We start from the raw sequence: 23,299 nt of genomic DNA, 5'->3' as shown, positions 1-23,299 counted from the left end.
ATCATTCCCTTACCCCATATTCCCCGTGGGGTGCAGATACCACCTTTTCGGCTGAAGACACCTCGCACATGTGTTGAAAATCTCAAATCAGCGCTTTCCCCAGCAATAACCGCCAGCGCTGGTGGAAGGCTGTGAAGGAGGCTAGCTTGCAGCAGTGGGAGAAGTAGGACTAGTCTGCAGGGACTTGTGTGTGCTGTCTGTGTGGGGAGATCTTGTACCAAACTGGAACCACCCTGGCTGAAGTGGAGATGTACTGCCTGGTCTTCTCCGATTGGAGTGGGTTTGCAACATGTGCACCATCTGTGAAACATTTTCATGTAGCATCTTTTTCTTTTAATTTATCTTTGTTCATTTTACAAAAAAGAAATACAAGGATAATACAATAACGCAACACACATACCACAGAACCAAAGTGAAAGAACAGCACAATTAGCAAACAGAAGAAAGGAACTGAAATAATACCAGCTAACGCAACACTAGGGGAGGGGCTTCTAAATCAAATTTCCCATTCCAGACATGGTTAATCCTTGCAAAACAATCACTTAAAAACACATTTACCTACATTTCAAACCGCAATTTTTTACCCCCACTGCAAAGCTTGATTTGTCAGGTTTGTTTTGGTTAAAAAAGCCCAAGTTCAACTCTGGCATTTTAACGAGCTACAGCCAGATGATTGTCATGATGTCTGGGTTTTACCCCCTCTCCTAATGGATCAGTCCATGTCTCCCCATTGAATATGAAGGTTAATCACAGGTCAAAGCATGCCAAAAGTCACAATTTTTGGCAAGATTTTAAAACTATACATGCTTCAGTCACTCTTGCAGAAACCTCGACCTTTGTGATCAAAATTTGCACAGGAAAATAATTATTTAAAAGATTAATCAATGAACAGGCTAAGGGTATAGGCATCTCCGGAAAAGCACTCCCCCCCCCCCCCCAACTAACACAGGAAAAAAAAACTGTAACGCTGCATTTCACAACAATTAGATAACTTAATACGAATAATTAAGGAGAGAAGATATATCAACCTAATACCGGTCTCATAATAATTGAAATAAACAAACTTCAAGCAGCCATATAATAAAAACTGAAACTAACGTATATGTATTGATTTGTTTATACAAAGCAAGTAAATGGAGGAAAAACCTTCAGACAACAATACACAGGCAACATAAATGAAAAAAATAATTGCCTTCGAAATAAATACATAGCATCTTTTTCTTTCTTAGTGACCTGTCAATATATAAACAGTACTTTGACTTCAAGTTCCATTATTTCCACAGATACAGCATGTTTGGGTATATAGAATGTCATGTATGTCATTGTTTTACTTTATATGGCAAAAACCTGTAGTGCACGTGTGTAAAACTTTCTATATCGATAATACACTAGCAGCTATCCACTCCTGAATAAATCATGTATTTCATGTTGACATGTATTTTGGCTGACAAGCGTACTCATCTCATAAGTAGTGTTGAACTTCAAACAGCTATACATATAATGTATTGATTTGTATATACAAAGCAAGTAAATGGAGGAAAACATGATACAGGCAACATAAATGAAAAAAATTACCTTTGAAATACATAGCATCTTTTGCTTTTTTAACGACCTTTCAATATATAAACAGTACTTATTATAATAAACAGACTTCAAATTCCATTATTTCCACAGATACAGCATGTTTGGGTTTATGTATGTAATACTATGTCAGTACTGTTCTACTGTATATGGCAGCAACCTGAGTGTGTAAAACGTTTTATAGCGATAATACACTAGCTGCAATCCACTCCTGAATAAATCATGTATTTCATGTTGACATATATTTTGGCTCAGATGTACTGATCTCACGAGTAGTGTTGAATGTCATTTAGTGCAGATAGCATGCAATGGTTGGTGCCCCGTCTCTACTGCTGAATACCAAACCAACAAGCCCTTGTTGCTAGTACTGAATGACACACAAGCAAAACTGGTGCCCCTGCCTCTGGTGCTGAATGACACACCGACAAGACTGGTGTCTCTGTCCCTGGTGCTGAATGACACACCAACAAGACTGGTGCCCCTGTCCCTGGTGCTGAATGACACACCAACAAGAATGGTGCCCCTGTCCCTGGTGCTGAATGACACACCAACAAGACTGGTGCCCTGTCCCTGGTGCTGAATGACACATCAACAAGACTGGTGCCCTGTCCCTGGTGCTGAATGACACACCAACAAGACTGGTGCCCTGTCCCTGGTGCTGAATGACACACCAACAAGACTGATGCCCCTTTCCCTGGTGCTGAATGACACACCAACAAGACTGGTGCACCTGTCCCTGGTGCTGAATGACACACCAACAAGATCTGGTGCCCTGTCCCTGGTGCTGAATGACACATCAACAAGACTGGTGCCCTGTCCCTGGTGCTGAATGACACACCAACAAGACTGGTGCCCCTGTCCCTGGTGCTGAATGACACACCAACAAGACTGGTGCCCCTTTCCCTAGCTGGTACTGAATGACACACCAACAAGACTGGTGCCCCTGTCCCTGGTGCTGAATGACACACCAACAAGACTGGTGCCCCTGTCCCTGGTGCTGAATGACACACCAACAAGACTGGTGCCCCTGTCCCTGGTGCTGAATGTCACACCAACAAGACTGGTGCCCCTTTCCCTAGCTGGTGCTGAATGTCACACCAGCAAGACGGGTGTCCGTCACCTACAAGATCACCGGCAAGGAGGCTCAAGAGTAGCCAATGGGAGGGGGGCGAGAGAGGTGGCCAATCAAGGGAGTCGATTTGGTACTTAAATTTGATTTGATGGATTTGAACTTATATGTAAGGGACAAACTTTGATGGTAGACGAACTTAAAAAAGAGACTAACTTAAATGACAAGAGTCAAACTTTAACAAGAGGCGAACTTCCCTATTGACAGTCAAGAGGTAACATCAGCAACAATGTTCATTTCGTAGTTTTATTTGCCTCAAAATTCTTGACATTGGTTTGCAGACAGCTTTCCTCGTCAGTACAGTTATTGAAGCAGTACCTTAGATTTCTGCATATGATGAGTCGTTGCTATTTGCTTCTGACTGGAAACAACTTGTTATCGTTTACGTATTTTCCCAATTACTGGTTGTACATACATTAATTTCTTTTTCTAATTACGGCAATAGTCAGAGCCAGATAAAAATACATTCCTAACCAAATAAATACAACTCAAGTCTACATGGATAAAGTCTTGGTTTCGTTGGCTAACCTAAAAGTCAGACCCACATCAATCCATTTAGTATTCTGCATGTAGCAACTCCCCACTCTACATGATTTTAGTCATTATCTTTATTTCTGTCCAAAAACCAACCAACATTGTTTTTAGTAGCCTAAGCTCGTCAGCGGAAGCTCTCTGAAACGTCTGACCATTTCCAGAACCATGTCCAGGATGTCTAATTTTCATTGTCATATTGAGTATCTACTTTGAACGACTACATCCAACTCCAAAGTGCTGACTGACTTTATCAGGCCAAATGCAACAGTGCATATAAAACTTAAGTCCCTGTTTTTACGGATACCTAGCTTGGGCACTAGATTTTCCTTCAAGAACTTTATCTTTCCTCTAAGCTTTACTGGCAAGCTTAAATTTGCAGATTTTTGCCATATGACAACACTTGTCCTGTAGCTACATGTCTGACCGATGCTGGTTTAATCAAAGTCTTCACTAACTACATTCTTGTTGACGTCGGGTTTCATCATTTCTCATCTGAAAAAGAAAAGAACAAATATTGTCACTCTGCAAAGTCTCTGATACTGCTATGATAATCATTTGTTCTTTTAACTAACATTTCAGTCAATACATCTTTTACGGTTCTAATAAACAAAACAAAACAAAACAAAACTACCGAAAATAGTTTCATCAGGTTGGTAGAATATACATGGCTAAGCATGGCTAAGCTTGTATCCCCCCTCGTCCCGGTTTTCTCACCGCAAAAGTGCCACCTACATCGGCTACATATAGCAGTGAGAAGCAGAACCCCAGTTAGAAGCTCTGACATAAGCAATATAAGTACCTGCTGGTTGTGTAAAAAGAGTTCTCCTATAGCCTAAAACAAAACTAGTTGGACCATCAGTCCCACCTGGCTTCCCGTCGGGATTGTCGGGGTCTCCGTCGGGCGGGTTGCGGGGCATCTGTGTCCTCAGCTGCTCCACGAGCTCAGGGTTCTGCTGCTGGATCTGCTGCGCCATCTGCTGGCCACTGGCGGAAGTGCAGGCAAACATGTTACCAGGCTAAGGGATTCTACTAGAATAATAGCGCCATCTGCCGACCACTGGTGGAAGTGCAGGATAAAGATGTGTCAACAAAGATTACACACTAACAGCACCATCTGCTGGCCTTTGGTGGAAGTGCAGAAAAAAATGTGTCACCAAAGATTCTACTATATAAAAACGCCACCTGCTGTCCACTGGTGGAAGTGCAGGATACATATTAACATTGTACAAGATTCATTGTACAGCACTGTCTTCTTTCCATGGTTTGGTACCAATTAATATACTATTCAGAATCTACCAATTTATTACCAATTATATACTATTCTAGCTGAATCTCACAAAATAGTCTACTATAACAAATGCAGTCAAAGATTCAATCTGATTTTACTTTTAAAAGCTTCTTTCCCTGGGTTTAAATTGTACCAAAAACTTCAGCTGAGCCTGCTGTGAAGGAAAGCACTTCACATCACAAAAAATAGTCTTATAAATTACTGTGGTGGCATTATGAAATGTCTGTTGGAAAGTCAACACTGACTTACAGAACACTAAAATGATACCAAAATAGACTAAAATAAAACAAAGACAAGACATAAAGAACAGAGACAACGAATTGTTGTCTCAAAAGCAACACAATACTCCCTATACACTACAGAGGGGATGGACGTCACACCAACATTTATGTTAAGAAATAAAAACCTACGCTTGTAAGAATTCTGACATATTAAGGCCCCCTGGCCCCGCCGGTGCCTCGCCTGATGAGGGGGCTTGGCCAGGTGCACCGCCGCTGCCTAATAAGTTTCCCAACCTGCGAACGAAAAGGAAATCAGGAAAGAAATTAGGAGAAATTAGGAAAAACTGTTGCTCTGCCTTCTTTAGATTAAGATGGAATAAAAGTTTTACAACTACATTGTTATCCTTACGAAGGTCTCGGGTCTTTTAAAGAAGTTTACTCCCACAGACTATACTTAAGCCCTCTCTGTGCTGCCTATCCTCATAATCAATAGAGAAACAAGCAGTTTGCATTTTGAGAAAAAAATTACTGTACTGGCACTTTTCTTTATCGTTTAACAGTTGAGAAAGCTTCTTGGATAGAGTATTTTCCCTCTTACCCACTAGAAAAAGAGTCTAGTTTTCTTTCCGGCACTCAGAAACTACATGTACATCCAAGAAGGGATGAGTGTATTTGGATCTGCCATACTCACATCTGCTGCATCTGGGGGTTCTGCATCATCTGGGTCGCCTGAGGAGAGAAACACAGACAACAAGTCACGCACTGGTCGTCATCATTACTACCTGGTAGCATCGTAGTTCAGTGGTTAACAGCCCTTCCTATGGAGCTAGAAGTCATGAGTCTGATTCCGGCTGTATCTCTCACCTGACATGCACGCTGCCAGAAAGGGTTGCAGTCCTTAACTCATTAGAAGAAAAAAAAAATGCAGTCAAAACTGTGTCCTCCAATTCACTCACTCACTATCCGGTTTAGTGTCCGTTCTTCTCGTGACTATCAAATTTGGAACGGATATCTCCATGATGTTGTAAACCCAATAAAGCACCACTCCCCCCCCCTAACACACACACACCAGGTCTATCCCCCTTCACACAATCCCCCCCCCTCACGTATGACCCCCCTCACACCTACCATGTTCATCAGCATAGGGTTGTTCAGAAGGCCCCCTAGGTCCATCCCTCCTAACCCGCCTGCACCCATGCCTCCAAGGCCCCCTAGGCCTCCTGGCAATCCACCCATTCCTCCAAGGCCTGGACCAGGTCCTCCCTGCATGGAAGAAGAGCATGTTGATGACAGAAAATGTGTGAAAAACATAAATGAGAGAATTAGAAGAGGAAAATGTATTCTCATTTCATCTATCCCTTAGACTGACTAATTGTAAATGTACCCAACTTTGCAGGGATTTAATTTTGTGGTATTATCCTCCCATCTTTTCCGTTGCCTTCTTTCTCCCTAGTCGGTTCCTTACATGGTTGTTTTGCCTAGTCACATAGTGCCCTGTATCACTTCAGTTTTCTTTCTTTACTTCTGTGCTATTCATTGTCTTACCAGACCGACAAATGCAAAAAAACATAACTGACAAATCTTAGGACTGTCACAATAGTACAGCCCACCTTCAAAATGTCAGAAATACTAAACACTATTCTAGCTTTTCACTTTTTCACTATTCTACATCCTTGGTTGGAAGTCCTCCTAGGAGACGGATACTCCGAACAACAAAGCTGCATCTGCTGAAGCCGTCTCACACGTGTCATACAGTTCTGCCCCTGTGAGACTTAGTGCTCCAGTAGACGAGAGGATGGAGAAGGAATTGCACACCCCTCCTTCACCATAAAAAGTCATGTGCAGGTCAGGCAAACAGGCAAATAGCCTGTCTGCCTCCTCATTTGTCCGATCGACAGGAGAAACAAAATTCTAGCTTGCAATGATTAAAAAAAAAATGTTTTGAAAAAGTCTTAGATGAAATGCTTGTCTTAACCCTCACCATTCCAGGGCCCCCTAGGTTCATTTCCCTGAGCTTCTGCTCGGCGAGTCTGAGGTTGGTCTGGTAGGTCACGTTGTCAGGGTCCAGCTCCAAGGCCCTCTGATAACTCTCCTTAGCCTTCTCATGCTGACTCAGGTTGGAGTACGCCATCCTGGAACAAGAGAGGTACAACATGTGGATAGGGCGTAAGAAACAGTAGGTACATGGTAAGAACCTAAGAGCTTTCTTGTAACTTTGCCTTGTGTGCTGACCAGGGTTGTAGCCAGCCTGTAATCATTTTCAGTCCCCTTGATTTTGAATGGGAATCCTATCGAGCACCGAAGACATGCGCGTCATTTCTAGGGGGTCTGGATCCCAGATTTTTAAATCAGGACCCTCTGAAACACCATTTCCTGCATTTTGAGGTGCAAATTTTGCTTGTAGACTAAGGTGTTGAATGGCATCTGTTTTGGTGAAGAAGAAAACATGGGTTTCAGTTTTTTTATATCTTTACATATCAATTTTTGTCTGTCCCAGGGGACGGAATGGGGAAAACTTTTTTCAGTCCCCAGATGCAAAATTCCTTCAAAGGACTGAAGGACAGGTGCTGGCCACAACCCTGGTGCTGACTCAGCTTAGATTATGCCATCCTTGAACAAGGGAGATACACAGCAAGTAGATAGGGCATGAGAAACAGTAGGTATGTGCCACAAGAATCCAGATCTAGAGCTTTCTGATAATTATAACTTTCCTTCACCTTGGCATGCCGGCTCAGATGGCAACTTTCTACCCAAAAACATGATACACAGAAGAATGCTGAATGTAGACCTTTATAGATGGCTGCCTCCAAGCATGGTGCTAGATTAATGAGTATTGCTGATGCTGAAAGAATGTGAGGGGGTCTAATTGAGGAGAAAATTACCTTGATAGCAATCTAGCCCACAGTTACGCACTGTTACGTAAATGAATACGTGTTGTGCAGGTATGTGTAAACATGTTTATTGCTCAAATTAATCATCATATCAGGTGACAGGATTTCAGTTGCATGGGATTGCTAGATAAACTATAATTGTGCTACCAAATACACACTTATAGCAATGTAACCCACTTCACACAATGTAAAATTGAATTTTTGATATGCCCATCTAAATATACAAAGACTTAGGCAGGAACTTGTCAAAAATCCTGCAATATATGCTATACACATGCACACCACACAAATGTACATAAACTAAAAAAGAACTGACACTTCTTGTATTTCTATTTGTACAATGTGTAGGCAAAACTACAACTTTATGACAAGTAGAATTGTTCTGTAGCAAGAACAATAGATCAAGTCATTCCTAAGAGGTCAAGCAAGGTCATGCAGTGCAGGTACGCATAGACCTAGAGTAGACTGCACTTATATAACTGAGCTGTGATTGGTCAAGCCACCTAGGGTACAATACACCTGGTCTATAAAACATTTAAAAGCCAGGACCCAAATTACAGAAGAAGTCACACCAGTGAAACATTTCTGCATCGTGTGGGTTTGAATAAAGTTTCTGAATGGGAAACATACAGCTCTAGTTTCCTAAATTCTGAATATGACTGACATAACATGTGTAAGGCTGACTTGAGGTTGTCAAAAAATATTTACTGACTGTCGTTTTTTGTTTGTTTGTTTATTTAGATATTACATATAGTGTTGACATCTTTGCATACATCAGAATACTTGATAGTAAACGTTTCATACACACATCACACTGTGCTACTCGCAGATGAAAAACAACTGATTTTTACATCCAAGTCATGTTCGTGTTGAGCCAAAGAAAAAGTCATCATCATTGCTTTCGTGGTTTCCGTGCGGCTAGTTAGAGGACTTGGATGATGACATTACTGCTATAATCACAATTTGTCACCACCAGTTGTCCCTGTGGTGCCATGGCAACACCCCACGGTGTCTCCACGTCTGTAGTGATGTGTTTGAGGAAACTGCCAGTCTTGTCGAACATCACCACACGACTGTTTCCAGCGTCTGCCACGACAATGTAACCAGCCCTGTCTGTACAGATGCCAGCAGGACAGTACAGCTGACCTTTACCACTTCCAAAACCTCCGAACTGGAACAGAAACTGTCCGTCCCCGTTGTACACAAAGACGCAGTCATTCCCACAGTCTGTCACGAAAATGGTCCCTTCCTCATCAACAGTGATGTATCGTGGATGCTTCATCTGGATCCTCTGCTTCCAGAATAGAGATTTGAACCATCCCATCCAGCTTCTACTTGCAGTTCTCACAAGTGTCCCATCCGGCCTGAACACCAAAACTTCACCATGTTCATTGTCCCCATCTCCTGTAGCTTGTGTGATGAGGATGTGGTTCCTCCTGGTGTCCACGGCAATACCTCTATTCCTGTGTACCCACTGTAGATCAATCTTCCTCAGCATCCTGCCCTGTTTGTTGTACTGCACTGCATAGTCAGCAGAGTATGTACCCCCCACCACCCACAGGTTCCCCTTCCCGTCTGTGGCCACATCATTTGGGCCCATCTTCTCTTCACCCGACACGACTGTTGGGAACTGTCTCACAAAAGTTCCCTGCAGGGTGAAGACTTGGATCTTTTGGTTCACACAGTCTGCTAAAAAGATCTCCCCTTCATCTGACACAGAAACAAGCTTGAGCTTGACACACGAGTCATGAATTGTTCCTGTTTCTCTGCCCTCTCCATGAAGAATTAAAACCGTTTCTGCTTGGTAGTGACCTCCATGTCTAGTTTTTGCTACTACAGGGACTGTCACATCCCCCAATACTGGCGCTGGGGTGTCTGTGGGCTGAAAGACAGCAGACTGGGTTTGTACAGGAGTTGGTGCTGCTGCTTTTCCTCTGTACTTTCCTACCACCTGTATCAAAACAGTTCTTTCACTAAAAGCACCTTTCTGCCTTTCTTTCTCTGCCCGACCACAGACAGTAGACAGTTCATTTTTACCTGCCAGAAGCCTGTCCCTTTCCTTCTGTAACACCTCCTTATTTTTCCTGTGTTTGTTGTCAACTCTAGACAGAAGATGGTCTCTGTTCTCTGTGAGTTTCTGCACCATTTGCTTGTAGGTCTGGTTTATGCTCTTGTCTGTTTGCTGTTTCTGTTCATTCAAGGACTTTTCCTTCTCCTTAAGAATTAGAATGAAACTATGGAAAGTCTCCAATATGTTCTTCCCCTCAGCAATGAGTTGCTCCCTTTCTTGTAATGCCTTTTTCAGGCTCATTGTTGCATGATCACTGTGCATTTCATCCAAACACTCGTTACAAACTGGTATATTACACTGCTTACAGAGGAGCTTGGCTTCCTCTGAGGGGTGAAAACTGCACCTGTTTCCAGACTGGGGTTGTTCCCTTGTTTCCCCCGACAGTGTGGCCTGGTTTTGCAGCCTCTCACACAGACTTGTAACCAAGTGGTTGTCCTGCAAACCTGCGACCCCCTGGGATGACAACTCTACCTGCTGTCGACAGTTTGGGCACTTCAGGTGTTTCTTTTTCCCTGCATGGTCCTGTAGACAGTCCTGACAGAAGGTGTGCTGACAGGGCAGCACCTTGGGCCTGGTGAACAGCTCCAGGCAGATGCTGCAGGTCAGCTCTTCTGAGAAGTGCTCCCCCAAGGTTGACGCTGCAGCCGCCATTTTGTTGCCTTTTCCAACCCGTGACGTGAGCCCTTCATCAGGGTCCTATTTTTTCTGCTGACCATTCTGAATGCCCACTCTTTGTTTACACAGATCAGGTTTCCTGTTCCACCTGACATTAACATTGGCATTGTTACGACACATACCTGTAGGATTGTGTTTCACATACACTACTGTGCTGCTCTTAAGGACAGTCTATTGCAGTTGAATGTACCTCCACAATGCCATGCATTTGTTTGTTTGAGCCTTTGTTTATTCATGAAAACTAAAATGCCCTTTTCATTGAGAAAGGTGCGAGAAGAGGTGATGTTAGGACAAAATTTAATTTAGATACAGAATATAAGAAGCAGACATGAGTCCTAATAAATCCATAAACAAAAAGTCCCAACAAACTACAATAGACATGACATTGTAGCATTCCATCATCATTACAGTACACACAAAAATCACACAACTAGAATGGTGACATTTGCAAGCAAATATATAATGTTTACCATCACATAATACAGCCTAACAGTGACTACTGCTATGTTTCACATTTATATTTAGTGACCTGAGCCCCTCCAGATCTGTGTTAAGACATTTGCTACATTATGTAACCAAACACCACAGGGTGTCTGCGTCTTTGGTGACCATGGTGACGGGCGTTTGGTCCAGGTCGTTGACCTTATTTGATTGGAGAATAGAAAACAGAACAAAAACAGTACGTTTACCTTCCGTGAAGGTGAACATAAAAAAGTTTGGTGTATGTATGATGTACATTACTATAGCATTGACAAGACCATTGCAAGGCAAGAAACGGGTCGTAAAATGTCCCACATACTAACTGTAAACTGTAAATGCAGAAACTTTTGTGGTGGATTTATGTTCACGGTTTTCATGGTGGCTGCTTCACCGCGAACCTAAAACCATCGCGAACATTTTTCCATTGCAGTAGAGACTACAGTGCATGGTGCTATCGCGAACTTAAAACCACCAAAAAGTCCTTTTTCACGCTACGGCAAAATTAAATCCCCGCAAACTTAAATGCATTTATGCAATATCTTCTGAAAACAACAATAAACACAGACATACAGATACAGGTATAAATACTTATTTTATTTGGTCAGCTGTTTACAAACAGCTAGAGCTGTCCAACTAGCCATAGGCTATTACCAAGGGCTAACCTTGGAAGAGAACAATACATGTTACATAAAAAACACTAGCATTAGCTTACCATATAGAAACAATAATGGTTACAAATTTACACCATATATCACAATCTGTAGACCTGGAAAATCACATGGCATGACTTAGTACATTAAGTACTGACATTTAGTAAACAGAGAATGCTTAATAATTACTTAATTACTTTAATTATTATAATTTATAGATACCTAGATTATAGATTAACATTCCCTTGTTGGTGTTGTGTTGCCGTTCAATAAAGTAAGGTAAAGGAAGTCTTGTTGCCTTTTTTGAGGCTCTATAGGCAGTGAGTAATGTTATCAATTGTGCAGTTTCGGGAGACACTGTACAAATCCCTCTCCTCCTAGTCCTACCACCTTTTACCTCCCCAACCAATGTCATGACGTACCCATTTCTACACCTGGGAGGAGTGAGGAAAGTCATAAACAGTCCGTAGCATGACAGGCTCTGAACCCAGGACCTCTGACTTCTGGGCCAAACACCCTGCAGTTATGCCACGCAACCCAGGGTTGTACAAAAAATGTACAAGTCCACTAGTCTAGCTGATAGTCCCAGGCAACTTCAACTGTAAAAGTGCCAACCGGGCAAGCTCATGACATTATCCGACAAGCAAGGAAGATTTTTCCATGAGTGAGATGTTGATATCCTTGCTGTGCATGGCATCAAGCAACATGGTGAACACAGAAAAATTGAGCCAATGATAAGGAATTCCATTGCAGGAAATGAAAATATATACTAAGAAAAATGTCAATTAAATTTACGGTAAGTGCATAGTTGGTACGGGCCAGTGAATATTTTATGTACTTGCCCAATAGGACTACTGAATTTTAGAAAACTTGTCCACCCCCGAGACCCCTGCTGTTCAGTAGGAGTGGATGATGTGGACAGCACCTTTGACAAAGTCCGTGACCACCAGCTGCCCCTGTGGCCCGACGGCTACACCCCACGGCCACATGTCTGTAGACTCATTGCGCATAAGGCCTCTGCCTGTCTGGTCAAACATCACCACACGGTGGTTCAAAGTGTCTGCCAAGATGACGTTACCTGCCCTGTCTGTACAGATGCCGCGGGGATGCCATAGGTGACCGTTATCATTTTTCTCGGCTCCAAACCGGAACAGAAACTGTCCATCCTTGTTGTACATAAATACGCAGTAACTGTACCAGTCTGACACAAAAATGTTCCCTTCCCCGTCCACAGCCACGTGCCCTGGGTACCCCATCCCCTGCTGCTGACCCACAGTTCTCACAAGTGTCCCATCTGGCCTGAACACCAGAACTTCTGTGCTTTCCTCATTGTCTCCATCACTGTTGTCTTCGTTGACTTCATCGCTTGTGGTTTGTGTGATGAGGATGTGGTTCCTCCTGGTGTCCACGGCAACTCCTCTGTACCGCCATGACTTCTGTAGGTCAAACATCCTCAGCACCCTGCCCTGTTTGTTGTACTGCACTGCACACTCAGCAGACTCTGTGTTCCCCACCACCCACAGGTTCCCCTCCCCATCTCTGGCTATATCGTGTGGGATCATCTTCTGTCTACCTGACATGACTGTTGGGAACTGTCGGACAAATGTTCCCTGCAGGGTGAAGACTTGGATTCTCTGGTTCCCCCTGTCTGCTACAAAGATCTCCCCTTCATCTGACACCACCACACCACATGGATAAATGAATTGTCCCGTTCCTGATCCCTCTCCACCAAAAGTTACTGTTTCAGGGAAAGACTGGACTATAACTTGTCCCAACAACGGTCCGGAGGTAGCCGTACTGACTGTTGATATGCTTGCAGTCTTATTATATAGCCCATGATGTAACCCATACAACGGGCTGTATAACAACACTGCAAGCAAGAGAATCCCTGCAACAGTCCCCATAGCTAGGGTGTTTGTGGGTTGAAAGACAGTGGGCAGGATTTGTACAGGACTCACAGGTACAGGTGCTGGTTTTCCTCTGTACTTTCCTACCACCTCTGTTAGAATGGTTTCCTGACTTAGAAACTCTAGCCCTCCCTTCTTCAGTCTTTTTTCCGCTCGATCACAGGCAGCAGACAGTTCACTCACATCTGCCAACATTCTATTCCTTTCCTTTTGAACTGCTTCTTTCTTTTTCTTGTACTTTTCTTCCTCTTGAAACAGAAGATGGTCTTTCTTCTCCGCAACTTTCTGCACTTCTTGGTTGTAGGCCTGAATGATGCTATTGTCTGTCTCTTGTTTCTGCCTATCCAGTGTTTTTTCTTTCTCCTTCAGATTTTTAAGAAAACTGACGTAGGTCTCTAAGATATTCCTCCCCTCAGTGATGAGTTCTTGAACCGGTTCCTTCCTTTCCCTCAAGGCCTTTTTCAGGGTTATCGTGTTGTGACTGTTGTGCACTTCATCCAAACACTCGGTACAAACTGGTTTGTTGCACTGATTACAGTAAAGTTTCGGTACCTCACAGGGGTGAAAGCTGCACCTGTTTCCAGACTGGCGTTCTTCCCTTGGTACTAGTGTCGACTGCTGTTGTAGTTTGTCGCACATATTTGCCACAATATGGCAATCAGGCAAACCTGCGACCCCCTGGTTTGGCAGCCTGACCTGCCGACGACAGTTTGGGCACTTCACGTACAGTTTACGCCCAGTAATGTCCTGTAGACAGTCCTGACAGAAGGTGTGCTGACAGGGCAGCACCTTGGGCCTGGTGAACAGCTCCAGGCAGATGCTGCAGGACAGTTCTTCACAGATTTGTTCCCCCAAACTCGACGGTGTGGCCGCCATTTTCTCCTGCTTTGTTAGTCTGTGAGGTCAGTCAACCCACTTATAAACCACATTTCCGCTCGCCCACCTATTGTTAAACCCAGGAAACAGCCTCAGGGCGTAACAGTAACTACGGTTAGGCACAAGCTGCACATCCAGTCAGATTGTTATTATCCACTCACACCAGGATTGACCCCTACTCTTCTTGATAAGTCACAGTGGTGGGTTCATATTCTACATGCTCACATGTACTGTAAGTAGTATTGTTACAGACCTACAAAAGTCTTCATACTTTGTCAACAAAGATTTTTTTTTTCAAATCAGGGCATTTGGGGTCACAAATCAGCTGTAATTACGCTGGCCTGACCAGTTGTCTGTCCACAGGCCCTGCAGGCAATGTGAGAGCATGGCCAGCTTTGTGTAGTCAACTGGCACCAGTGTCCGAAACAGGTGTGAACAGAGAGCTGTAGGTGTGGCTCTCCTCAAACATGTGATCTCCAATTAACGTCCTATCTGAGCAATGTTCCTAATTCCCGAAGCTAAGGTACTCATTTACACATGTCAGTAGTGAAGTGAGGAAAGTTGTGTTAAGTGCCTTTCCCAAGGGCACAACATCGGTGCCATGTCAAGAGGTACAAACCCAGGACCTCTCACTGGTGGGCCCGATAATGTCGAAATAATGTCAATCGGACAGAAAACCCTCCAAAGACATTCTGATTTTTCCGGATATTTTCGAGACATTTTCCAAGAATGTATTTTCTGGGGTTCGAGAATGTCTTTACAGGGTCTTTTTGGGAGGGCGTGTGTGTTGTTTTTTCCATTGTTCAGAAAAATGTCTTCCAAATGTCTGGAGAAAAACTGTGAAAACTCGCATGTTAACGAAAATCACGCCCCCGTTAGTAGCCTGAATACGCTTCGAGCGGCCCGCCTGACTGACTGGCCCAGTCAAAATGGAGGGGCGGCAATTTATTAGCTGGTGACCGCGCACCGCGAGAGACGTCCCTTTGCGATCGGTGTCCCTACACGGCACCGAGCGATCTGTCCTCATTTCACCTTCCTATTAAACATGTGCGTGATCTGAAGCCACTAGGCCGTGTAAAATGACCGCCACGGCAGGCAACGGAGCGTAACACAAACTTCCAAACTATAAACTGGACTTACAAAGTATTTGGTAAAATCCCACTCTCCAGACGTTATGCCATGTTCGCCCTTTGATGCCACATGCGACAATGTGACTGTCCTTTTCAGTTTCATTTTGAATGTTACAAGAATGTCTTTCCAATATCCTTTGTGGGAGCAGCGCTGATTGCTGAGTTGTCATGCAAAAATATCCGCAGGTGATCGTTTCCTGCATGCCATGCCATGCCTTGCCTAGGCGTCGAAGTTGAGTGATACTCCGAGCGGCTGTCCTTTTTTTTTGCATTTCCGTAAAATAGCTGTACAAGTAACTATTAAATCTAACGTTACCGTGTTCCCGAAATATATTGTCCGTATTTGCCGTTGGAAATAAAGCTCATTATCTGCGTCCCACTCACCCGGGCGTTATGTCGTCAGGCTGTTTGACACCGTCCCACGGCATGACAATGTGACAGTCCTTTGAATGTATTTTGAATGTTACAAGAATGTATTTCAAATATCTTGTCTCTTCTCTTTATTTTGGTACAATATATGACATTCAACAGTCAAGTTGCCAAAGTACTTTTCCTCGTCAGTCCAGCGCCGCACGGCACTCATACGGCGTGGACAAAGCCGCGCTGCTCTCAGGCGTGGACAACAAGTGTTACGTACAGCAAGGATAAAAGCTCCTTGCGTACAGTCAGGCAAAAAAAAAACATTGCTTTTAATCAAATCGAAGACTAAGTTACTCATATTCAAGTTCTCACGCATAATATCACCGTTGAAAATAAAATCAGGTTAATATTCTTGCTGAGGACCTTTTCGCCGTCACTTCTGAAACAACATCAGACACGCCGATCGACACAAAGGCGGGAAAAGCGGAGATGGTTGCTATAGGACCGGCGGTTGCTAGGACGTGATTGGCAGCGGGCTTGAGTCTACCTCACGTGCGCTAGCGCCAGAAATATCAGTAAATTGAGTAATGCGATAAAGAAAAACATTGTGTATCTGTTTAAAAATTCTCCACGTAATTATTATCAACGTATTAATTTCACGTTTCTGAAAAATATAAACGTCTTATGTTTGATTGGCAATTTATAGGATTTTAAAAAAATATTTCAAGGGCTAATATCACCCATCTCACGTTCTAGTGGCGTCCGTGCTAAGTTTTTTTTTAGCGTTTCTATGAGAGTTGTTATCAGAGGAGTGGCCGGCCGTGTAGAGGGGAAACATATCATTAACATTTGCGTGGACTGACTCAGGCCCCAGGCCAGTTTCCCGTTGTTGTTTTTTGCCAAATTCTACAATCCCGGTACCCCCATATGAAGGCTTGGTGGGGGCTAGACAATTCCCGTTGCCGGTATGTTAGAACCATTTCCAACGGTCAGAGTCGTGGGGCATGCAATCTTCACGACCTTCTTCTAGGGTCTTCTAGCGCTAATTCGCAAACATGTTCTAACCAGTGTCATGCATAGGAAGACAAAAACAAAGCAACTTGTTTTGATAAGACCAAGGACTGCTTTGACCTTCTTTGTTGTGCAAATACTTTTCGACATTCATCATTGTCTCCCGTGCCTGGCTCAGTGACTGAAGTATCTATGTACATGCAAGGACTTGGTACATGTAACAGCCTCTTCATTCAGATCATTTAAAAAATACTAGTATTTTGTTCAATACGAACTTCAATCGGTGGGCAACATTTCCATATACGATGTACGTCTAAAACAGAGATTTTTTTCCCGGTACCCTTCGAGTTTTCTTCACTGTACGCCGTGGTAGCAAGAAAGTTGAAAAGAGGCCTGAATTGTCATTTGTCTTCTAAATGATGCACGAACTACTCGTATTCGCTATCGTAAATTTGTAAGAAAACTGTTTGAAAACTAAGAAAACAATTCGTAGATTTGTCCGAAACCTGTTCAGAAACCAAGAAAAAGTGTTATTTTTTTTTTAATATCTCTTAATGCGAATTACGATCGAACAAAAATTTGTATATTCGCTCCATGATTTACGAATTCAAGTCAAAGTGACCTTTGGTCTGACCGGATTTCTTGTTTTGGCTTGGGATCCGAAGAAGAGGAAAGTCAACCATCGTCGTATTTCCATCTTGTAGACAATGGGGCCCGCGGTTGTGACTATGCATGACAATAACCAAGATGGATGTCACAACAAGACAATTTCACAGACTTTTGACAGTTTATACATGACCTTGCAGTTAATACGAAGATTTAGATATCATATCGACATTTTAAAACCAAACGTCGAAAAAATCGCGTGCTTATTTTCATTCTCAAATATCTAATTAAACAAGGCCAAGATTACAAGTACAATACACACCTCTGTCTGCCTCTAGATTTGCGTCTAGAAATGTTTCAAGTGTGGAACAAACGCCAAATCCAGATCCATTGTTTCACACCCTCCGAGATTGAATAAGACAACATGTCTACAAAAACGCCTGGAACAGACACATCTTTACAGTATCACAAGTTGATTATTTTAGTCCATATTTTAGCAAAGGGCCCCAGATTGATAAATAGCATTAGTTGCATCTGGTAACTCGTATGTTTCATTTTGTTTTTCAGGTACGACGTTTGGAGAAAAGCTATTCATACCGTTGGGTGTTATCCTTAGGATTGTCATTTTGTTTTGGTCAAGTTCTGTTTGTTAGTGTTTGTTCTGGTTTTTTTTTTTGTAAATCCATTCGACCAGGGAGGTTGTTTGACTTGCCTTTTGCTAACAACTTACTAACACATGTTACGTTCGTACGTACGTACTACAAGCCCAAGGTGTACTTGGGAACGCGTTTTGATGTTTGAATAACAATACATATCTAATATACACACACACTAACCTCTAACATATATCATATCGATAAATCTGGAAAATATTTACAAAACACAACAAAATTTCCATCACGAACGATGATTTTGATACTCTTCAACACACATCTATTAAGAACTAAGGTAAGTCACCTATTGGATTGAGCTGCATCGGACAACGATTCTACTACAGGTCCACGGTAGGTTTGTGATAAAACAGAAAAAGGAAACTGCGGATTTTGGGGTATGTCTTGACATAGGAAACTTTATGAATCATCAGAATTTATGTGATTATTTCAAAGTAGTTGGTACACCCAGCCGTCAGCCTGCAGTCGTCGACTACTTTTCACAGTCCACAATAGCCGAATTAGGAATATCAAGGCCTGATAAAAGCTCCTTGGGAATATGTTGCAATCTCGAATTGGAATAAACGGAATTTAAAACTAATCCATATGTGCATAATGTACAAAACGTACAAGGCATAAGCATGAAGAACCAAACAAATGATCCAGTTCACAGTTCCACGCCAATCATCACGATGTTTACGTTGACGACGTGAGGGTACCAGTCCAGCTGCGTGCACCGGCCCTCTCTTGACAGTGGCCCCAGTAAAAAGTCGGAAACTTTGATATTTTCTATGGCATAAAAAATTGGTTCAAAAGTAATATAGAGTGCGAAGTCGACTGACAAATATATTACAAACACCACGTGTTCTTGAAATGCAATTCGGCATAATGTTTTTGGACTGAATACCTCCAAGTGGAAAGCAAGATATTTGTAAATGCCATGCCGCAAATGGGAACAAACTTCACCCTGATTTGCATTTAATTTGGCTATTGCTAAAGGGTAAAACAAACATCCTGTACATTTATTCATTATATCAATTGAACGGAACAATTCGATGAACAGGGAGAACAGTGTTAGTAAAAACAATGACGTTATTATAACGTCCTTAGTAAAAACAAGAAGGTCATAATGTAGTGTTAGGACTACCCCGAGTCCCCGACCATCAAAGTACTTGTAGAACCAAGGACGTTATATCACGTCCTTGGTAGAATTCAATGACGTAAACACTTCGGCAGAACTTCGGTAGAACTCTGCTGGCTGTTACATGGAGAATAATTTGCCAGGCCGGGAGTTTTGCTACGAGAGGAGTTGGTCGGCCGCGCAGCTCCAGAGGGGAATCCATTATCCTTAGCGGGGACTGACTCCCCTGGCCAACTTTCCGATTTTTTTCTCGATCCCCGTACCCACGTCGGAAGGGCCTGGCGGAGGCTAGACACAAGTCGGCTTGCAGCATTCTTCCTTGTGCACTTCTATTCTACGCACCTGTATGTATAAAAGCGTTAATAAAAGCTGTTAATACTCCGTCACAAATGTATATTACGATGTTATACAAAAACATAGTACATGTAGTATTTTCAAATATGTTATTCAATGAGTGCTATCGATAACAAAAGAAAACATGATGCACAATAAACTCGCTACACTTTGCTCTCAAACGGCCTTTGTTTTCCTCAGCGCGCGCTGTTAGCGTCTCCAACTTTAACACATAAAACAGTACATAAACATATAACCTCATTAATTCTAGTACTTCATCTGCATGGTTTCAACCTATCTGGAGCATTTCTGAGTTGAAACACGCAGATTAATAAGAAAGGAGGACGTAGAAAAGATAGCAAATCGTTCGTCTTGTGCCCAAATCTTTTTCCATATGTACAGCTAAAACCGAGAGCAAAAGAAGAGCTGAAATCTAAGTATGTTGTAAGGGTAATTTCGTGTGGCACTTTGTCGCTAAAACGGTATTTCTAACCAAGGAGCTTTTATCAGACCAACAACGTTCACTCGAGGAGGCCCCGGGTCCTTTTTCAACCTCACCACACTCTGTTTTCCCGCCGGTTTTTGATCGCAGACCGGCCTTTCGCGGGCCCATAAATCAATTTTGACAGGGAGGTGGGGCATGTTCGGTTGATCTTGCCGCTTCCCACGGTCCTGCAGGAGAAGATGACGTCTGCACAATCCTCCCGAGTGTTCCAACTTCCAAATATGGGAATTGTCGGAAATCTGAGGCAGATCGGTTCTTCCTCGGACTGCCGACAATTGGGTCGGGGAAAATCGGAGCGGTGACGTCATGCCTAAGTCATTTGCATAGCAGGCCGTCCTGAAGGGTAAACAAATGATGAATCGCAGCGCTGCGTGCGTGGTCCAAGCGGGACTTCCCTGTTTTATCTGCCGCGTTTTCGGTTGATTTTTATTTGTTTACGTCGACAGGCAGGCGTAATATTAATGTTTCGTTAGCCTGGTGAACAATAAATGTAACGTAACATCAACAAAAATCTACTCATATTTTCATAACGAAATTTACAGTTCACAGCTATCAAACGTAACGTTAAGTCACTTTCACTGTTAACGTCACGGTATCCGATGTTTATGCCTGACCAAGTGACAAAGTAAGTCTTCACCTTGTCCCAACGACGATCAAAGTTGACCGAGGATTTTTTTACCATAAGTTACTGGACAGGTAAGGGTTTTACCGCGGCATTTAGCATTGGTTACGCGATCTCTAGCCGTGGCAGTTCGGAGACGGGCAGTCCGGCGGGCCGCAGCATTACGGCATCACTGGGCGCTTGGGGCAGCAAGGACGTTACATGGGGGCAGGCACAAAGCAAAAAGTACTTGTCTTTCACAGAGGGCGGGGAGCAATTAATTATCAGGAAGACGCTAACGACTTAATGAGTACTTATTGTTCTAAATAATGGATGGTCTCCGAGGGGAGTCCCTTCCTTACGTGTTGAGAGAGGATGTAAACAAAATGTCTTTCACGGGTTAAAAATATGTAGTTGAGTTTTTAAAATGTCTCCTTCGGGTTCTCCCGTTTTGGAATGTCTTTGGAGGGTCTTCTGTCCGATAGACATTTTTTCGACATTATAGGCCCCACCAGTGTCTGGGCCAAATTTAAACACCCGGATAAACATTACGGCAACACAATGCAACAAAACATGTTTCTCCTGGCTTTTTTCACACCTGTTTTAGAGCAGATTCCAGTCTACTACACCTGGCACAGCTGGCACTGCTGTATTATATATACTAGAGCAGTGCCAGCTGTGGGGAGGACTTTAACTGTGGTAGCCCCACTACATTTGTAATAATTGTCAAAGGCAGGGCTCGAAATACCCACTTGCCCACTTGAAAATGCAACCTCATTTTGCTTCGCGCAACTTGATTTTAAACCCAGGTTGCACACTGCGCAAACTGAAATTTTGCAGTTGGAACACTGCTTTTCCCCCACCTATGTGTATAAGCTTTTGTATTTATTTTTTGATAACATAAAACATATTACATAGTTACATACAACTAGAAGAAAGGATAAGGGATAAGTAGCTGATTTGAAGAAAGTAGCAACTTGAAAGTGGGGCAACCTGAAATGTTGATGGCACAACCTGGCTTTTGACTCAGGTTGCCACTTGGACAACCTGGCTCAAAAAAGGATTTCGGGCACTGCAAAGGTTAGGCAAAAATCAGGCCTTACAAATGTTTCCACTGGACTGAACTAAAGGCCAATCATTGGTCAATGTCCTATTCTTCCCTGCTTCTGCTCATCACAAACAACAGCCAAATGACCTGTGACGAAGAAGTATATAATATTGAAAGTCTTTTTCTATCTAATACAATCTGTAGAACAAAACTGAATGAAAATTGTATATATATAATGTATATAATGTTATATACAGTACAGTCAAGTCTTAAAAACAACTAACCTACTCGTATGACTACACCTAAACAGGACTACACCTAAACACAGTGTCAACTTTTATACTATTTATATATAAAATTTATACTTACTGATCTTGTAACCAATTGGGTGAGTCCCTTCAGTTGAGCTCAAAAGAGCCAATATATACAAGTTCACCCATACAAGTAAACCTTTATGTGATGTGATATAGTAATTTGGGCTGTTGTTTTGACTTGACTTGTTAACCAGGTACAACACAACTGGGGATCTATCTTTACACTAAGCCAACCAGTTTTGTTAGGAATTGGTCTTGTGTTGTCAGTAGGAGGGGATAATGCGGACAGTGTTATTTTCCACCTCGGTCACCACCAGCTGTCCCTGTGCTGCCATGGCAACGCCCCATGGCCTCAACATTATGTATGTAGCAACGTGTTTGAGGAATCTGCCTGTCTTGTCAAACATCTCCACACGATGGTTCATACTGTCTACCACGATGATGTTTCCTGCCCTGTCTGTACAGATGCCATTGGGAGTCTTAAACTGACCTTCACCACTTCCCCAACCTCCAAACTGGAACAGAAACTGTCCGTCCTCATTGTACACAAAGACACAGTGATTCTCACGGTCTGACACAAGAATGTTCCCTTCCCCATCCACAGTGATGTAACCTGGACGCTTCATCCCCTGCATCAGACCCACAGTTCTCACTAGTGTCCCATCCGGCCTGAACACGAACACTTCACCATGCTCGTTATCTTCATCTCCTGTGGTTTGTGTGATGAGGATGTGGTTCCTCCTGGTGTCCACGGCAACTCCTCTGTCCCACTTGGTCTTACGTAAGTCAAACTTCCTCAGCACCCTGCCCTGTTTGTTGTACAGCACAGCAAACTCAGCAGACTTTGTGAACCCCACCACCCACAGGTTCCCCTCCCTGTCTGTAGCTATTTCATTTGGGTACATCTTCTGTCCACCTGACACGACTGTTGGAAACTGTCGGACAAATGTCCCCTGCAAATTGAAGACTTGGATTCTGTGATTCCCAAAGTCTGCCACAAAGATCTCCCCTTCTTCTGAAATAGCAACACTGACTGGATCCTCAAACTGTCCTGTTCCTGATCCCTCTCCACCAAAAGTTATTGGCTTTAGGAGAGGTTGGACCGCCAGGATGTACAATTGGCTGCATAATAAGACTACCAACAAGAGAAGTCCTGCAACAGTTACCATATTTAGTGACTGGGGTTGTGCAGGTACTGATTTTTGGAGTTTTCTTTCAAGTCGGTACTTTTCTACCACCTCGGTTAAAGTGGTTTCCTGACTGCGCGATGGGAACCCTCCCTGCTGCAGTTCTTGTT

General features: G+C 43.0%; 4 protein-coding genes across 4 annotated transcripts in view; 1 reads left to right on the top strand and 3 right to left on the bottom strand.

Annotated features, from left to right (window-relative positions):
* Window positions 1-2,735, top strand: part of LOC118431658 — an 11,910-nt gene extending 9,175 nt beyond the window's left edge. Inside the window, exon 5 of the mRNA XM_035842900.1 lies at window positions 2,661-2,735. Within this exon, the coding sequence (XP_035698793.1) occupies window positions 2,661-2,735 (75 nt within the window). The remainder of the gene's footprint in view (window positions 1-2,660) is intronic.
* Window positions 2,736-3,598: 863 nt separating this feature from the next.
* The window catches only part of LOC118431839 (small glutamine-rich tetratricopeptide repeat-containing protein alpha-like), a 54,062-nt gene continuing 34,361 nt past the window's right edge, over window positions 3,599-23,299 (bottom strand). Inside the window, exons 7-12 of the mRNA XM_035843230.1 lie at window positions 6,735-6,885; window positions 5,882-6,016; window positions 5,445-5,482; window positions 4,943-5,047; window positions 4,110-4,228; window positions 3,599-3,736 (exon numbers count right to left, since the gene is read on the bottom strand). Of these exons, the coding sequence (XP_035699123.1) occupies window positions 3,726-3,736; window positions 4,110-4,228; window positions 4,943-5,047; window positions 5,445-5,482; window positions 5,882-6,016; window positions 6,735-6,885 (559 nt within the window). The 3' untranslated portion in view covers window positions 3,599-3,725. The remainder of the gene's footprint in view (window positions 3,737-4,109; window positions 4,229-4,942; window positions 5,048-5,444; window positions 5,483-5,881; window positions 6,017-6,734; window positions 6,886-23,299) is intronic.
* LOC118431837 (tripartite motif-containing protein 3-like) lies at window positions 8,566-11,160 on the bottom strand. Its single transcript, XM_035843225.1, has one exon. The coding sequence runs from the start codon at window positions 10,364-10,366 to the stop codon at window positions 8,567-8,569; it is 1,800 nt and encodes a 599-aa protein (XP_035699118.1). The 5' UTR covers window positions 10,367-11,160; the 3' UTR covers window position 8,566.
* Window positions 11,450-14,475, bottom strand: LOC118431834 (tripartite motif-containing protein 3-like). The gene has a single exon (XM_035843221.1). It carries the CDS (start codon window positions 14,301-14,303, stop codon window positions 12,417-12,419), a length of 1,887 nt encoding a protein of 628 aa, XP_035699114.1. The 5' UTR covers window positions 14,304-14,475; the 3' UTR covers window positions 11,450-12,416.

This window comes from Branchiostoma floridae, chromosome 15 (genome assembly GCF_000003815.2).
Source record: "Branchiostoma floridae strain S238N-H82 chromosome 15, Bfl_VNyyK, whole genome shotgun sequence".
Taxonomy (NCBI): domain Eukaryota; kingdom Metazoa; phylum Chordata; class Leptocardii; order Amphioxiformes; family Branchiostomatidae; genus Branchiostoma; species Branchiostoma floridae.
Note: the sequence above shows the minus strand (reverse complement) of the source record. Positions and strands in the feature narration are given on the sequence as shown.

Excerpts from the sequence above, each read along its gene's own strand:
- LOC118431837 (XM_035843225.1), bottom strand. The coding sequence starts at position 10,366 with ATGGCGGCTGCAGCGTCAACCTTGGGGGAGCACTTCTCAGAAGAGCTG.
- LOC118431834 (XM_035843221.1), bottom strand. The coding sequence starts at position 14,303 with ATGGCGGCCACACCGTCGAGTTTGGGGGAACAAATCTGTGAAGAACTG.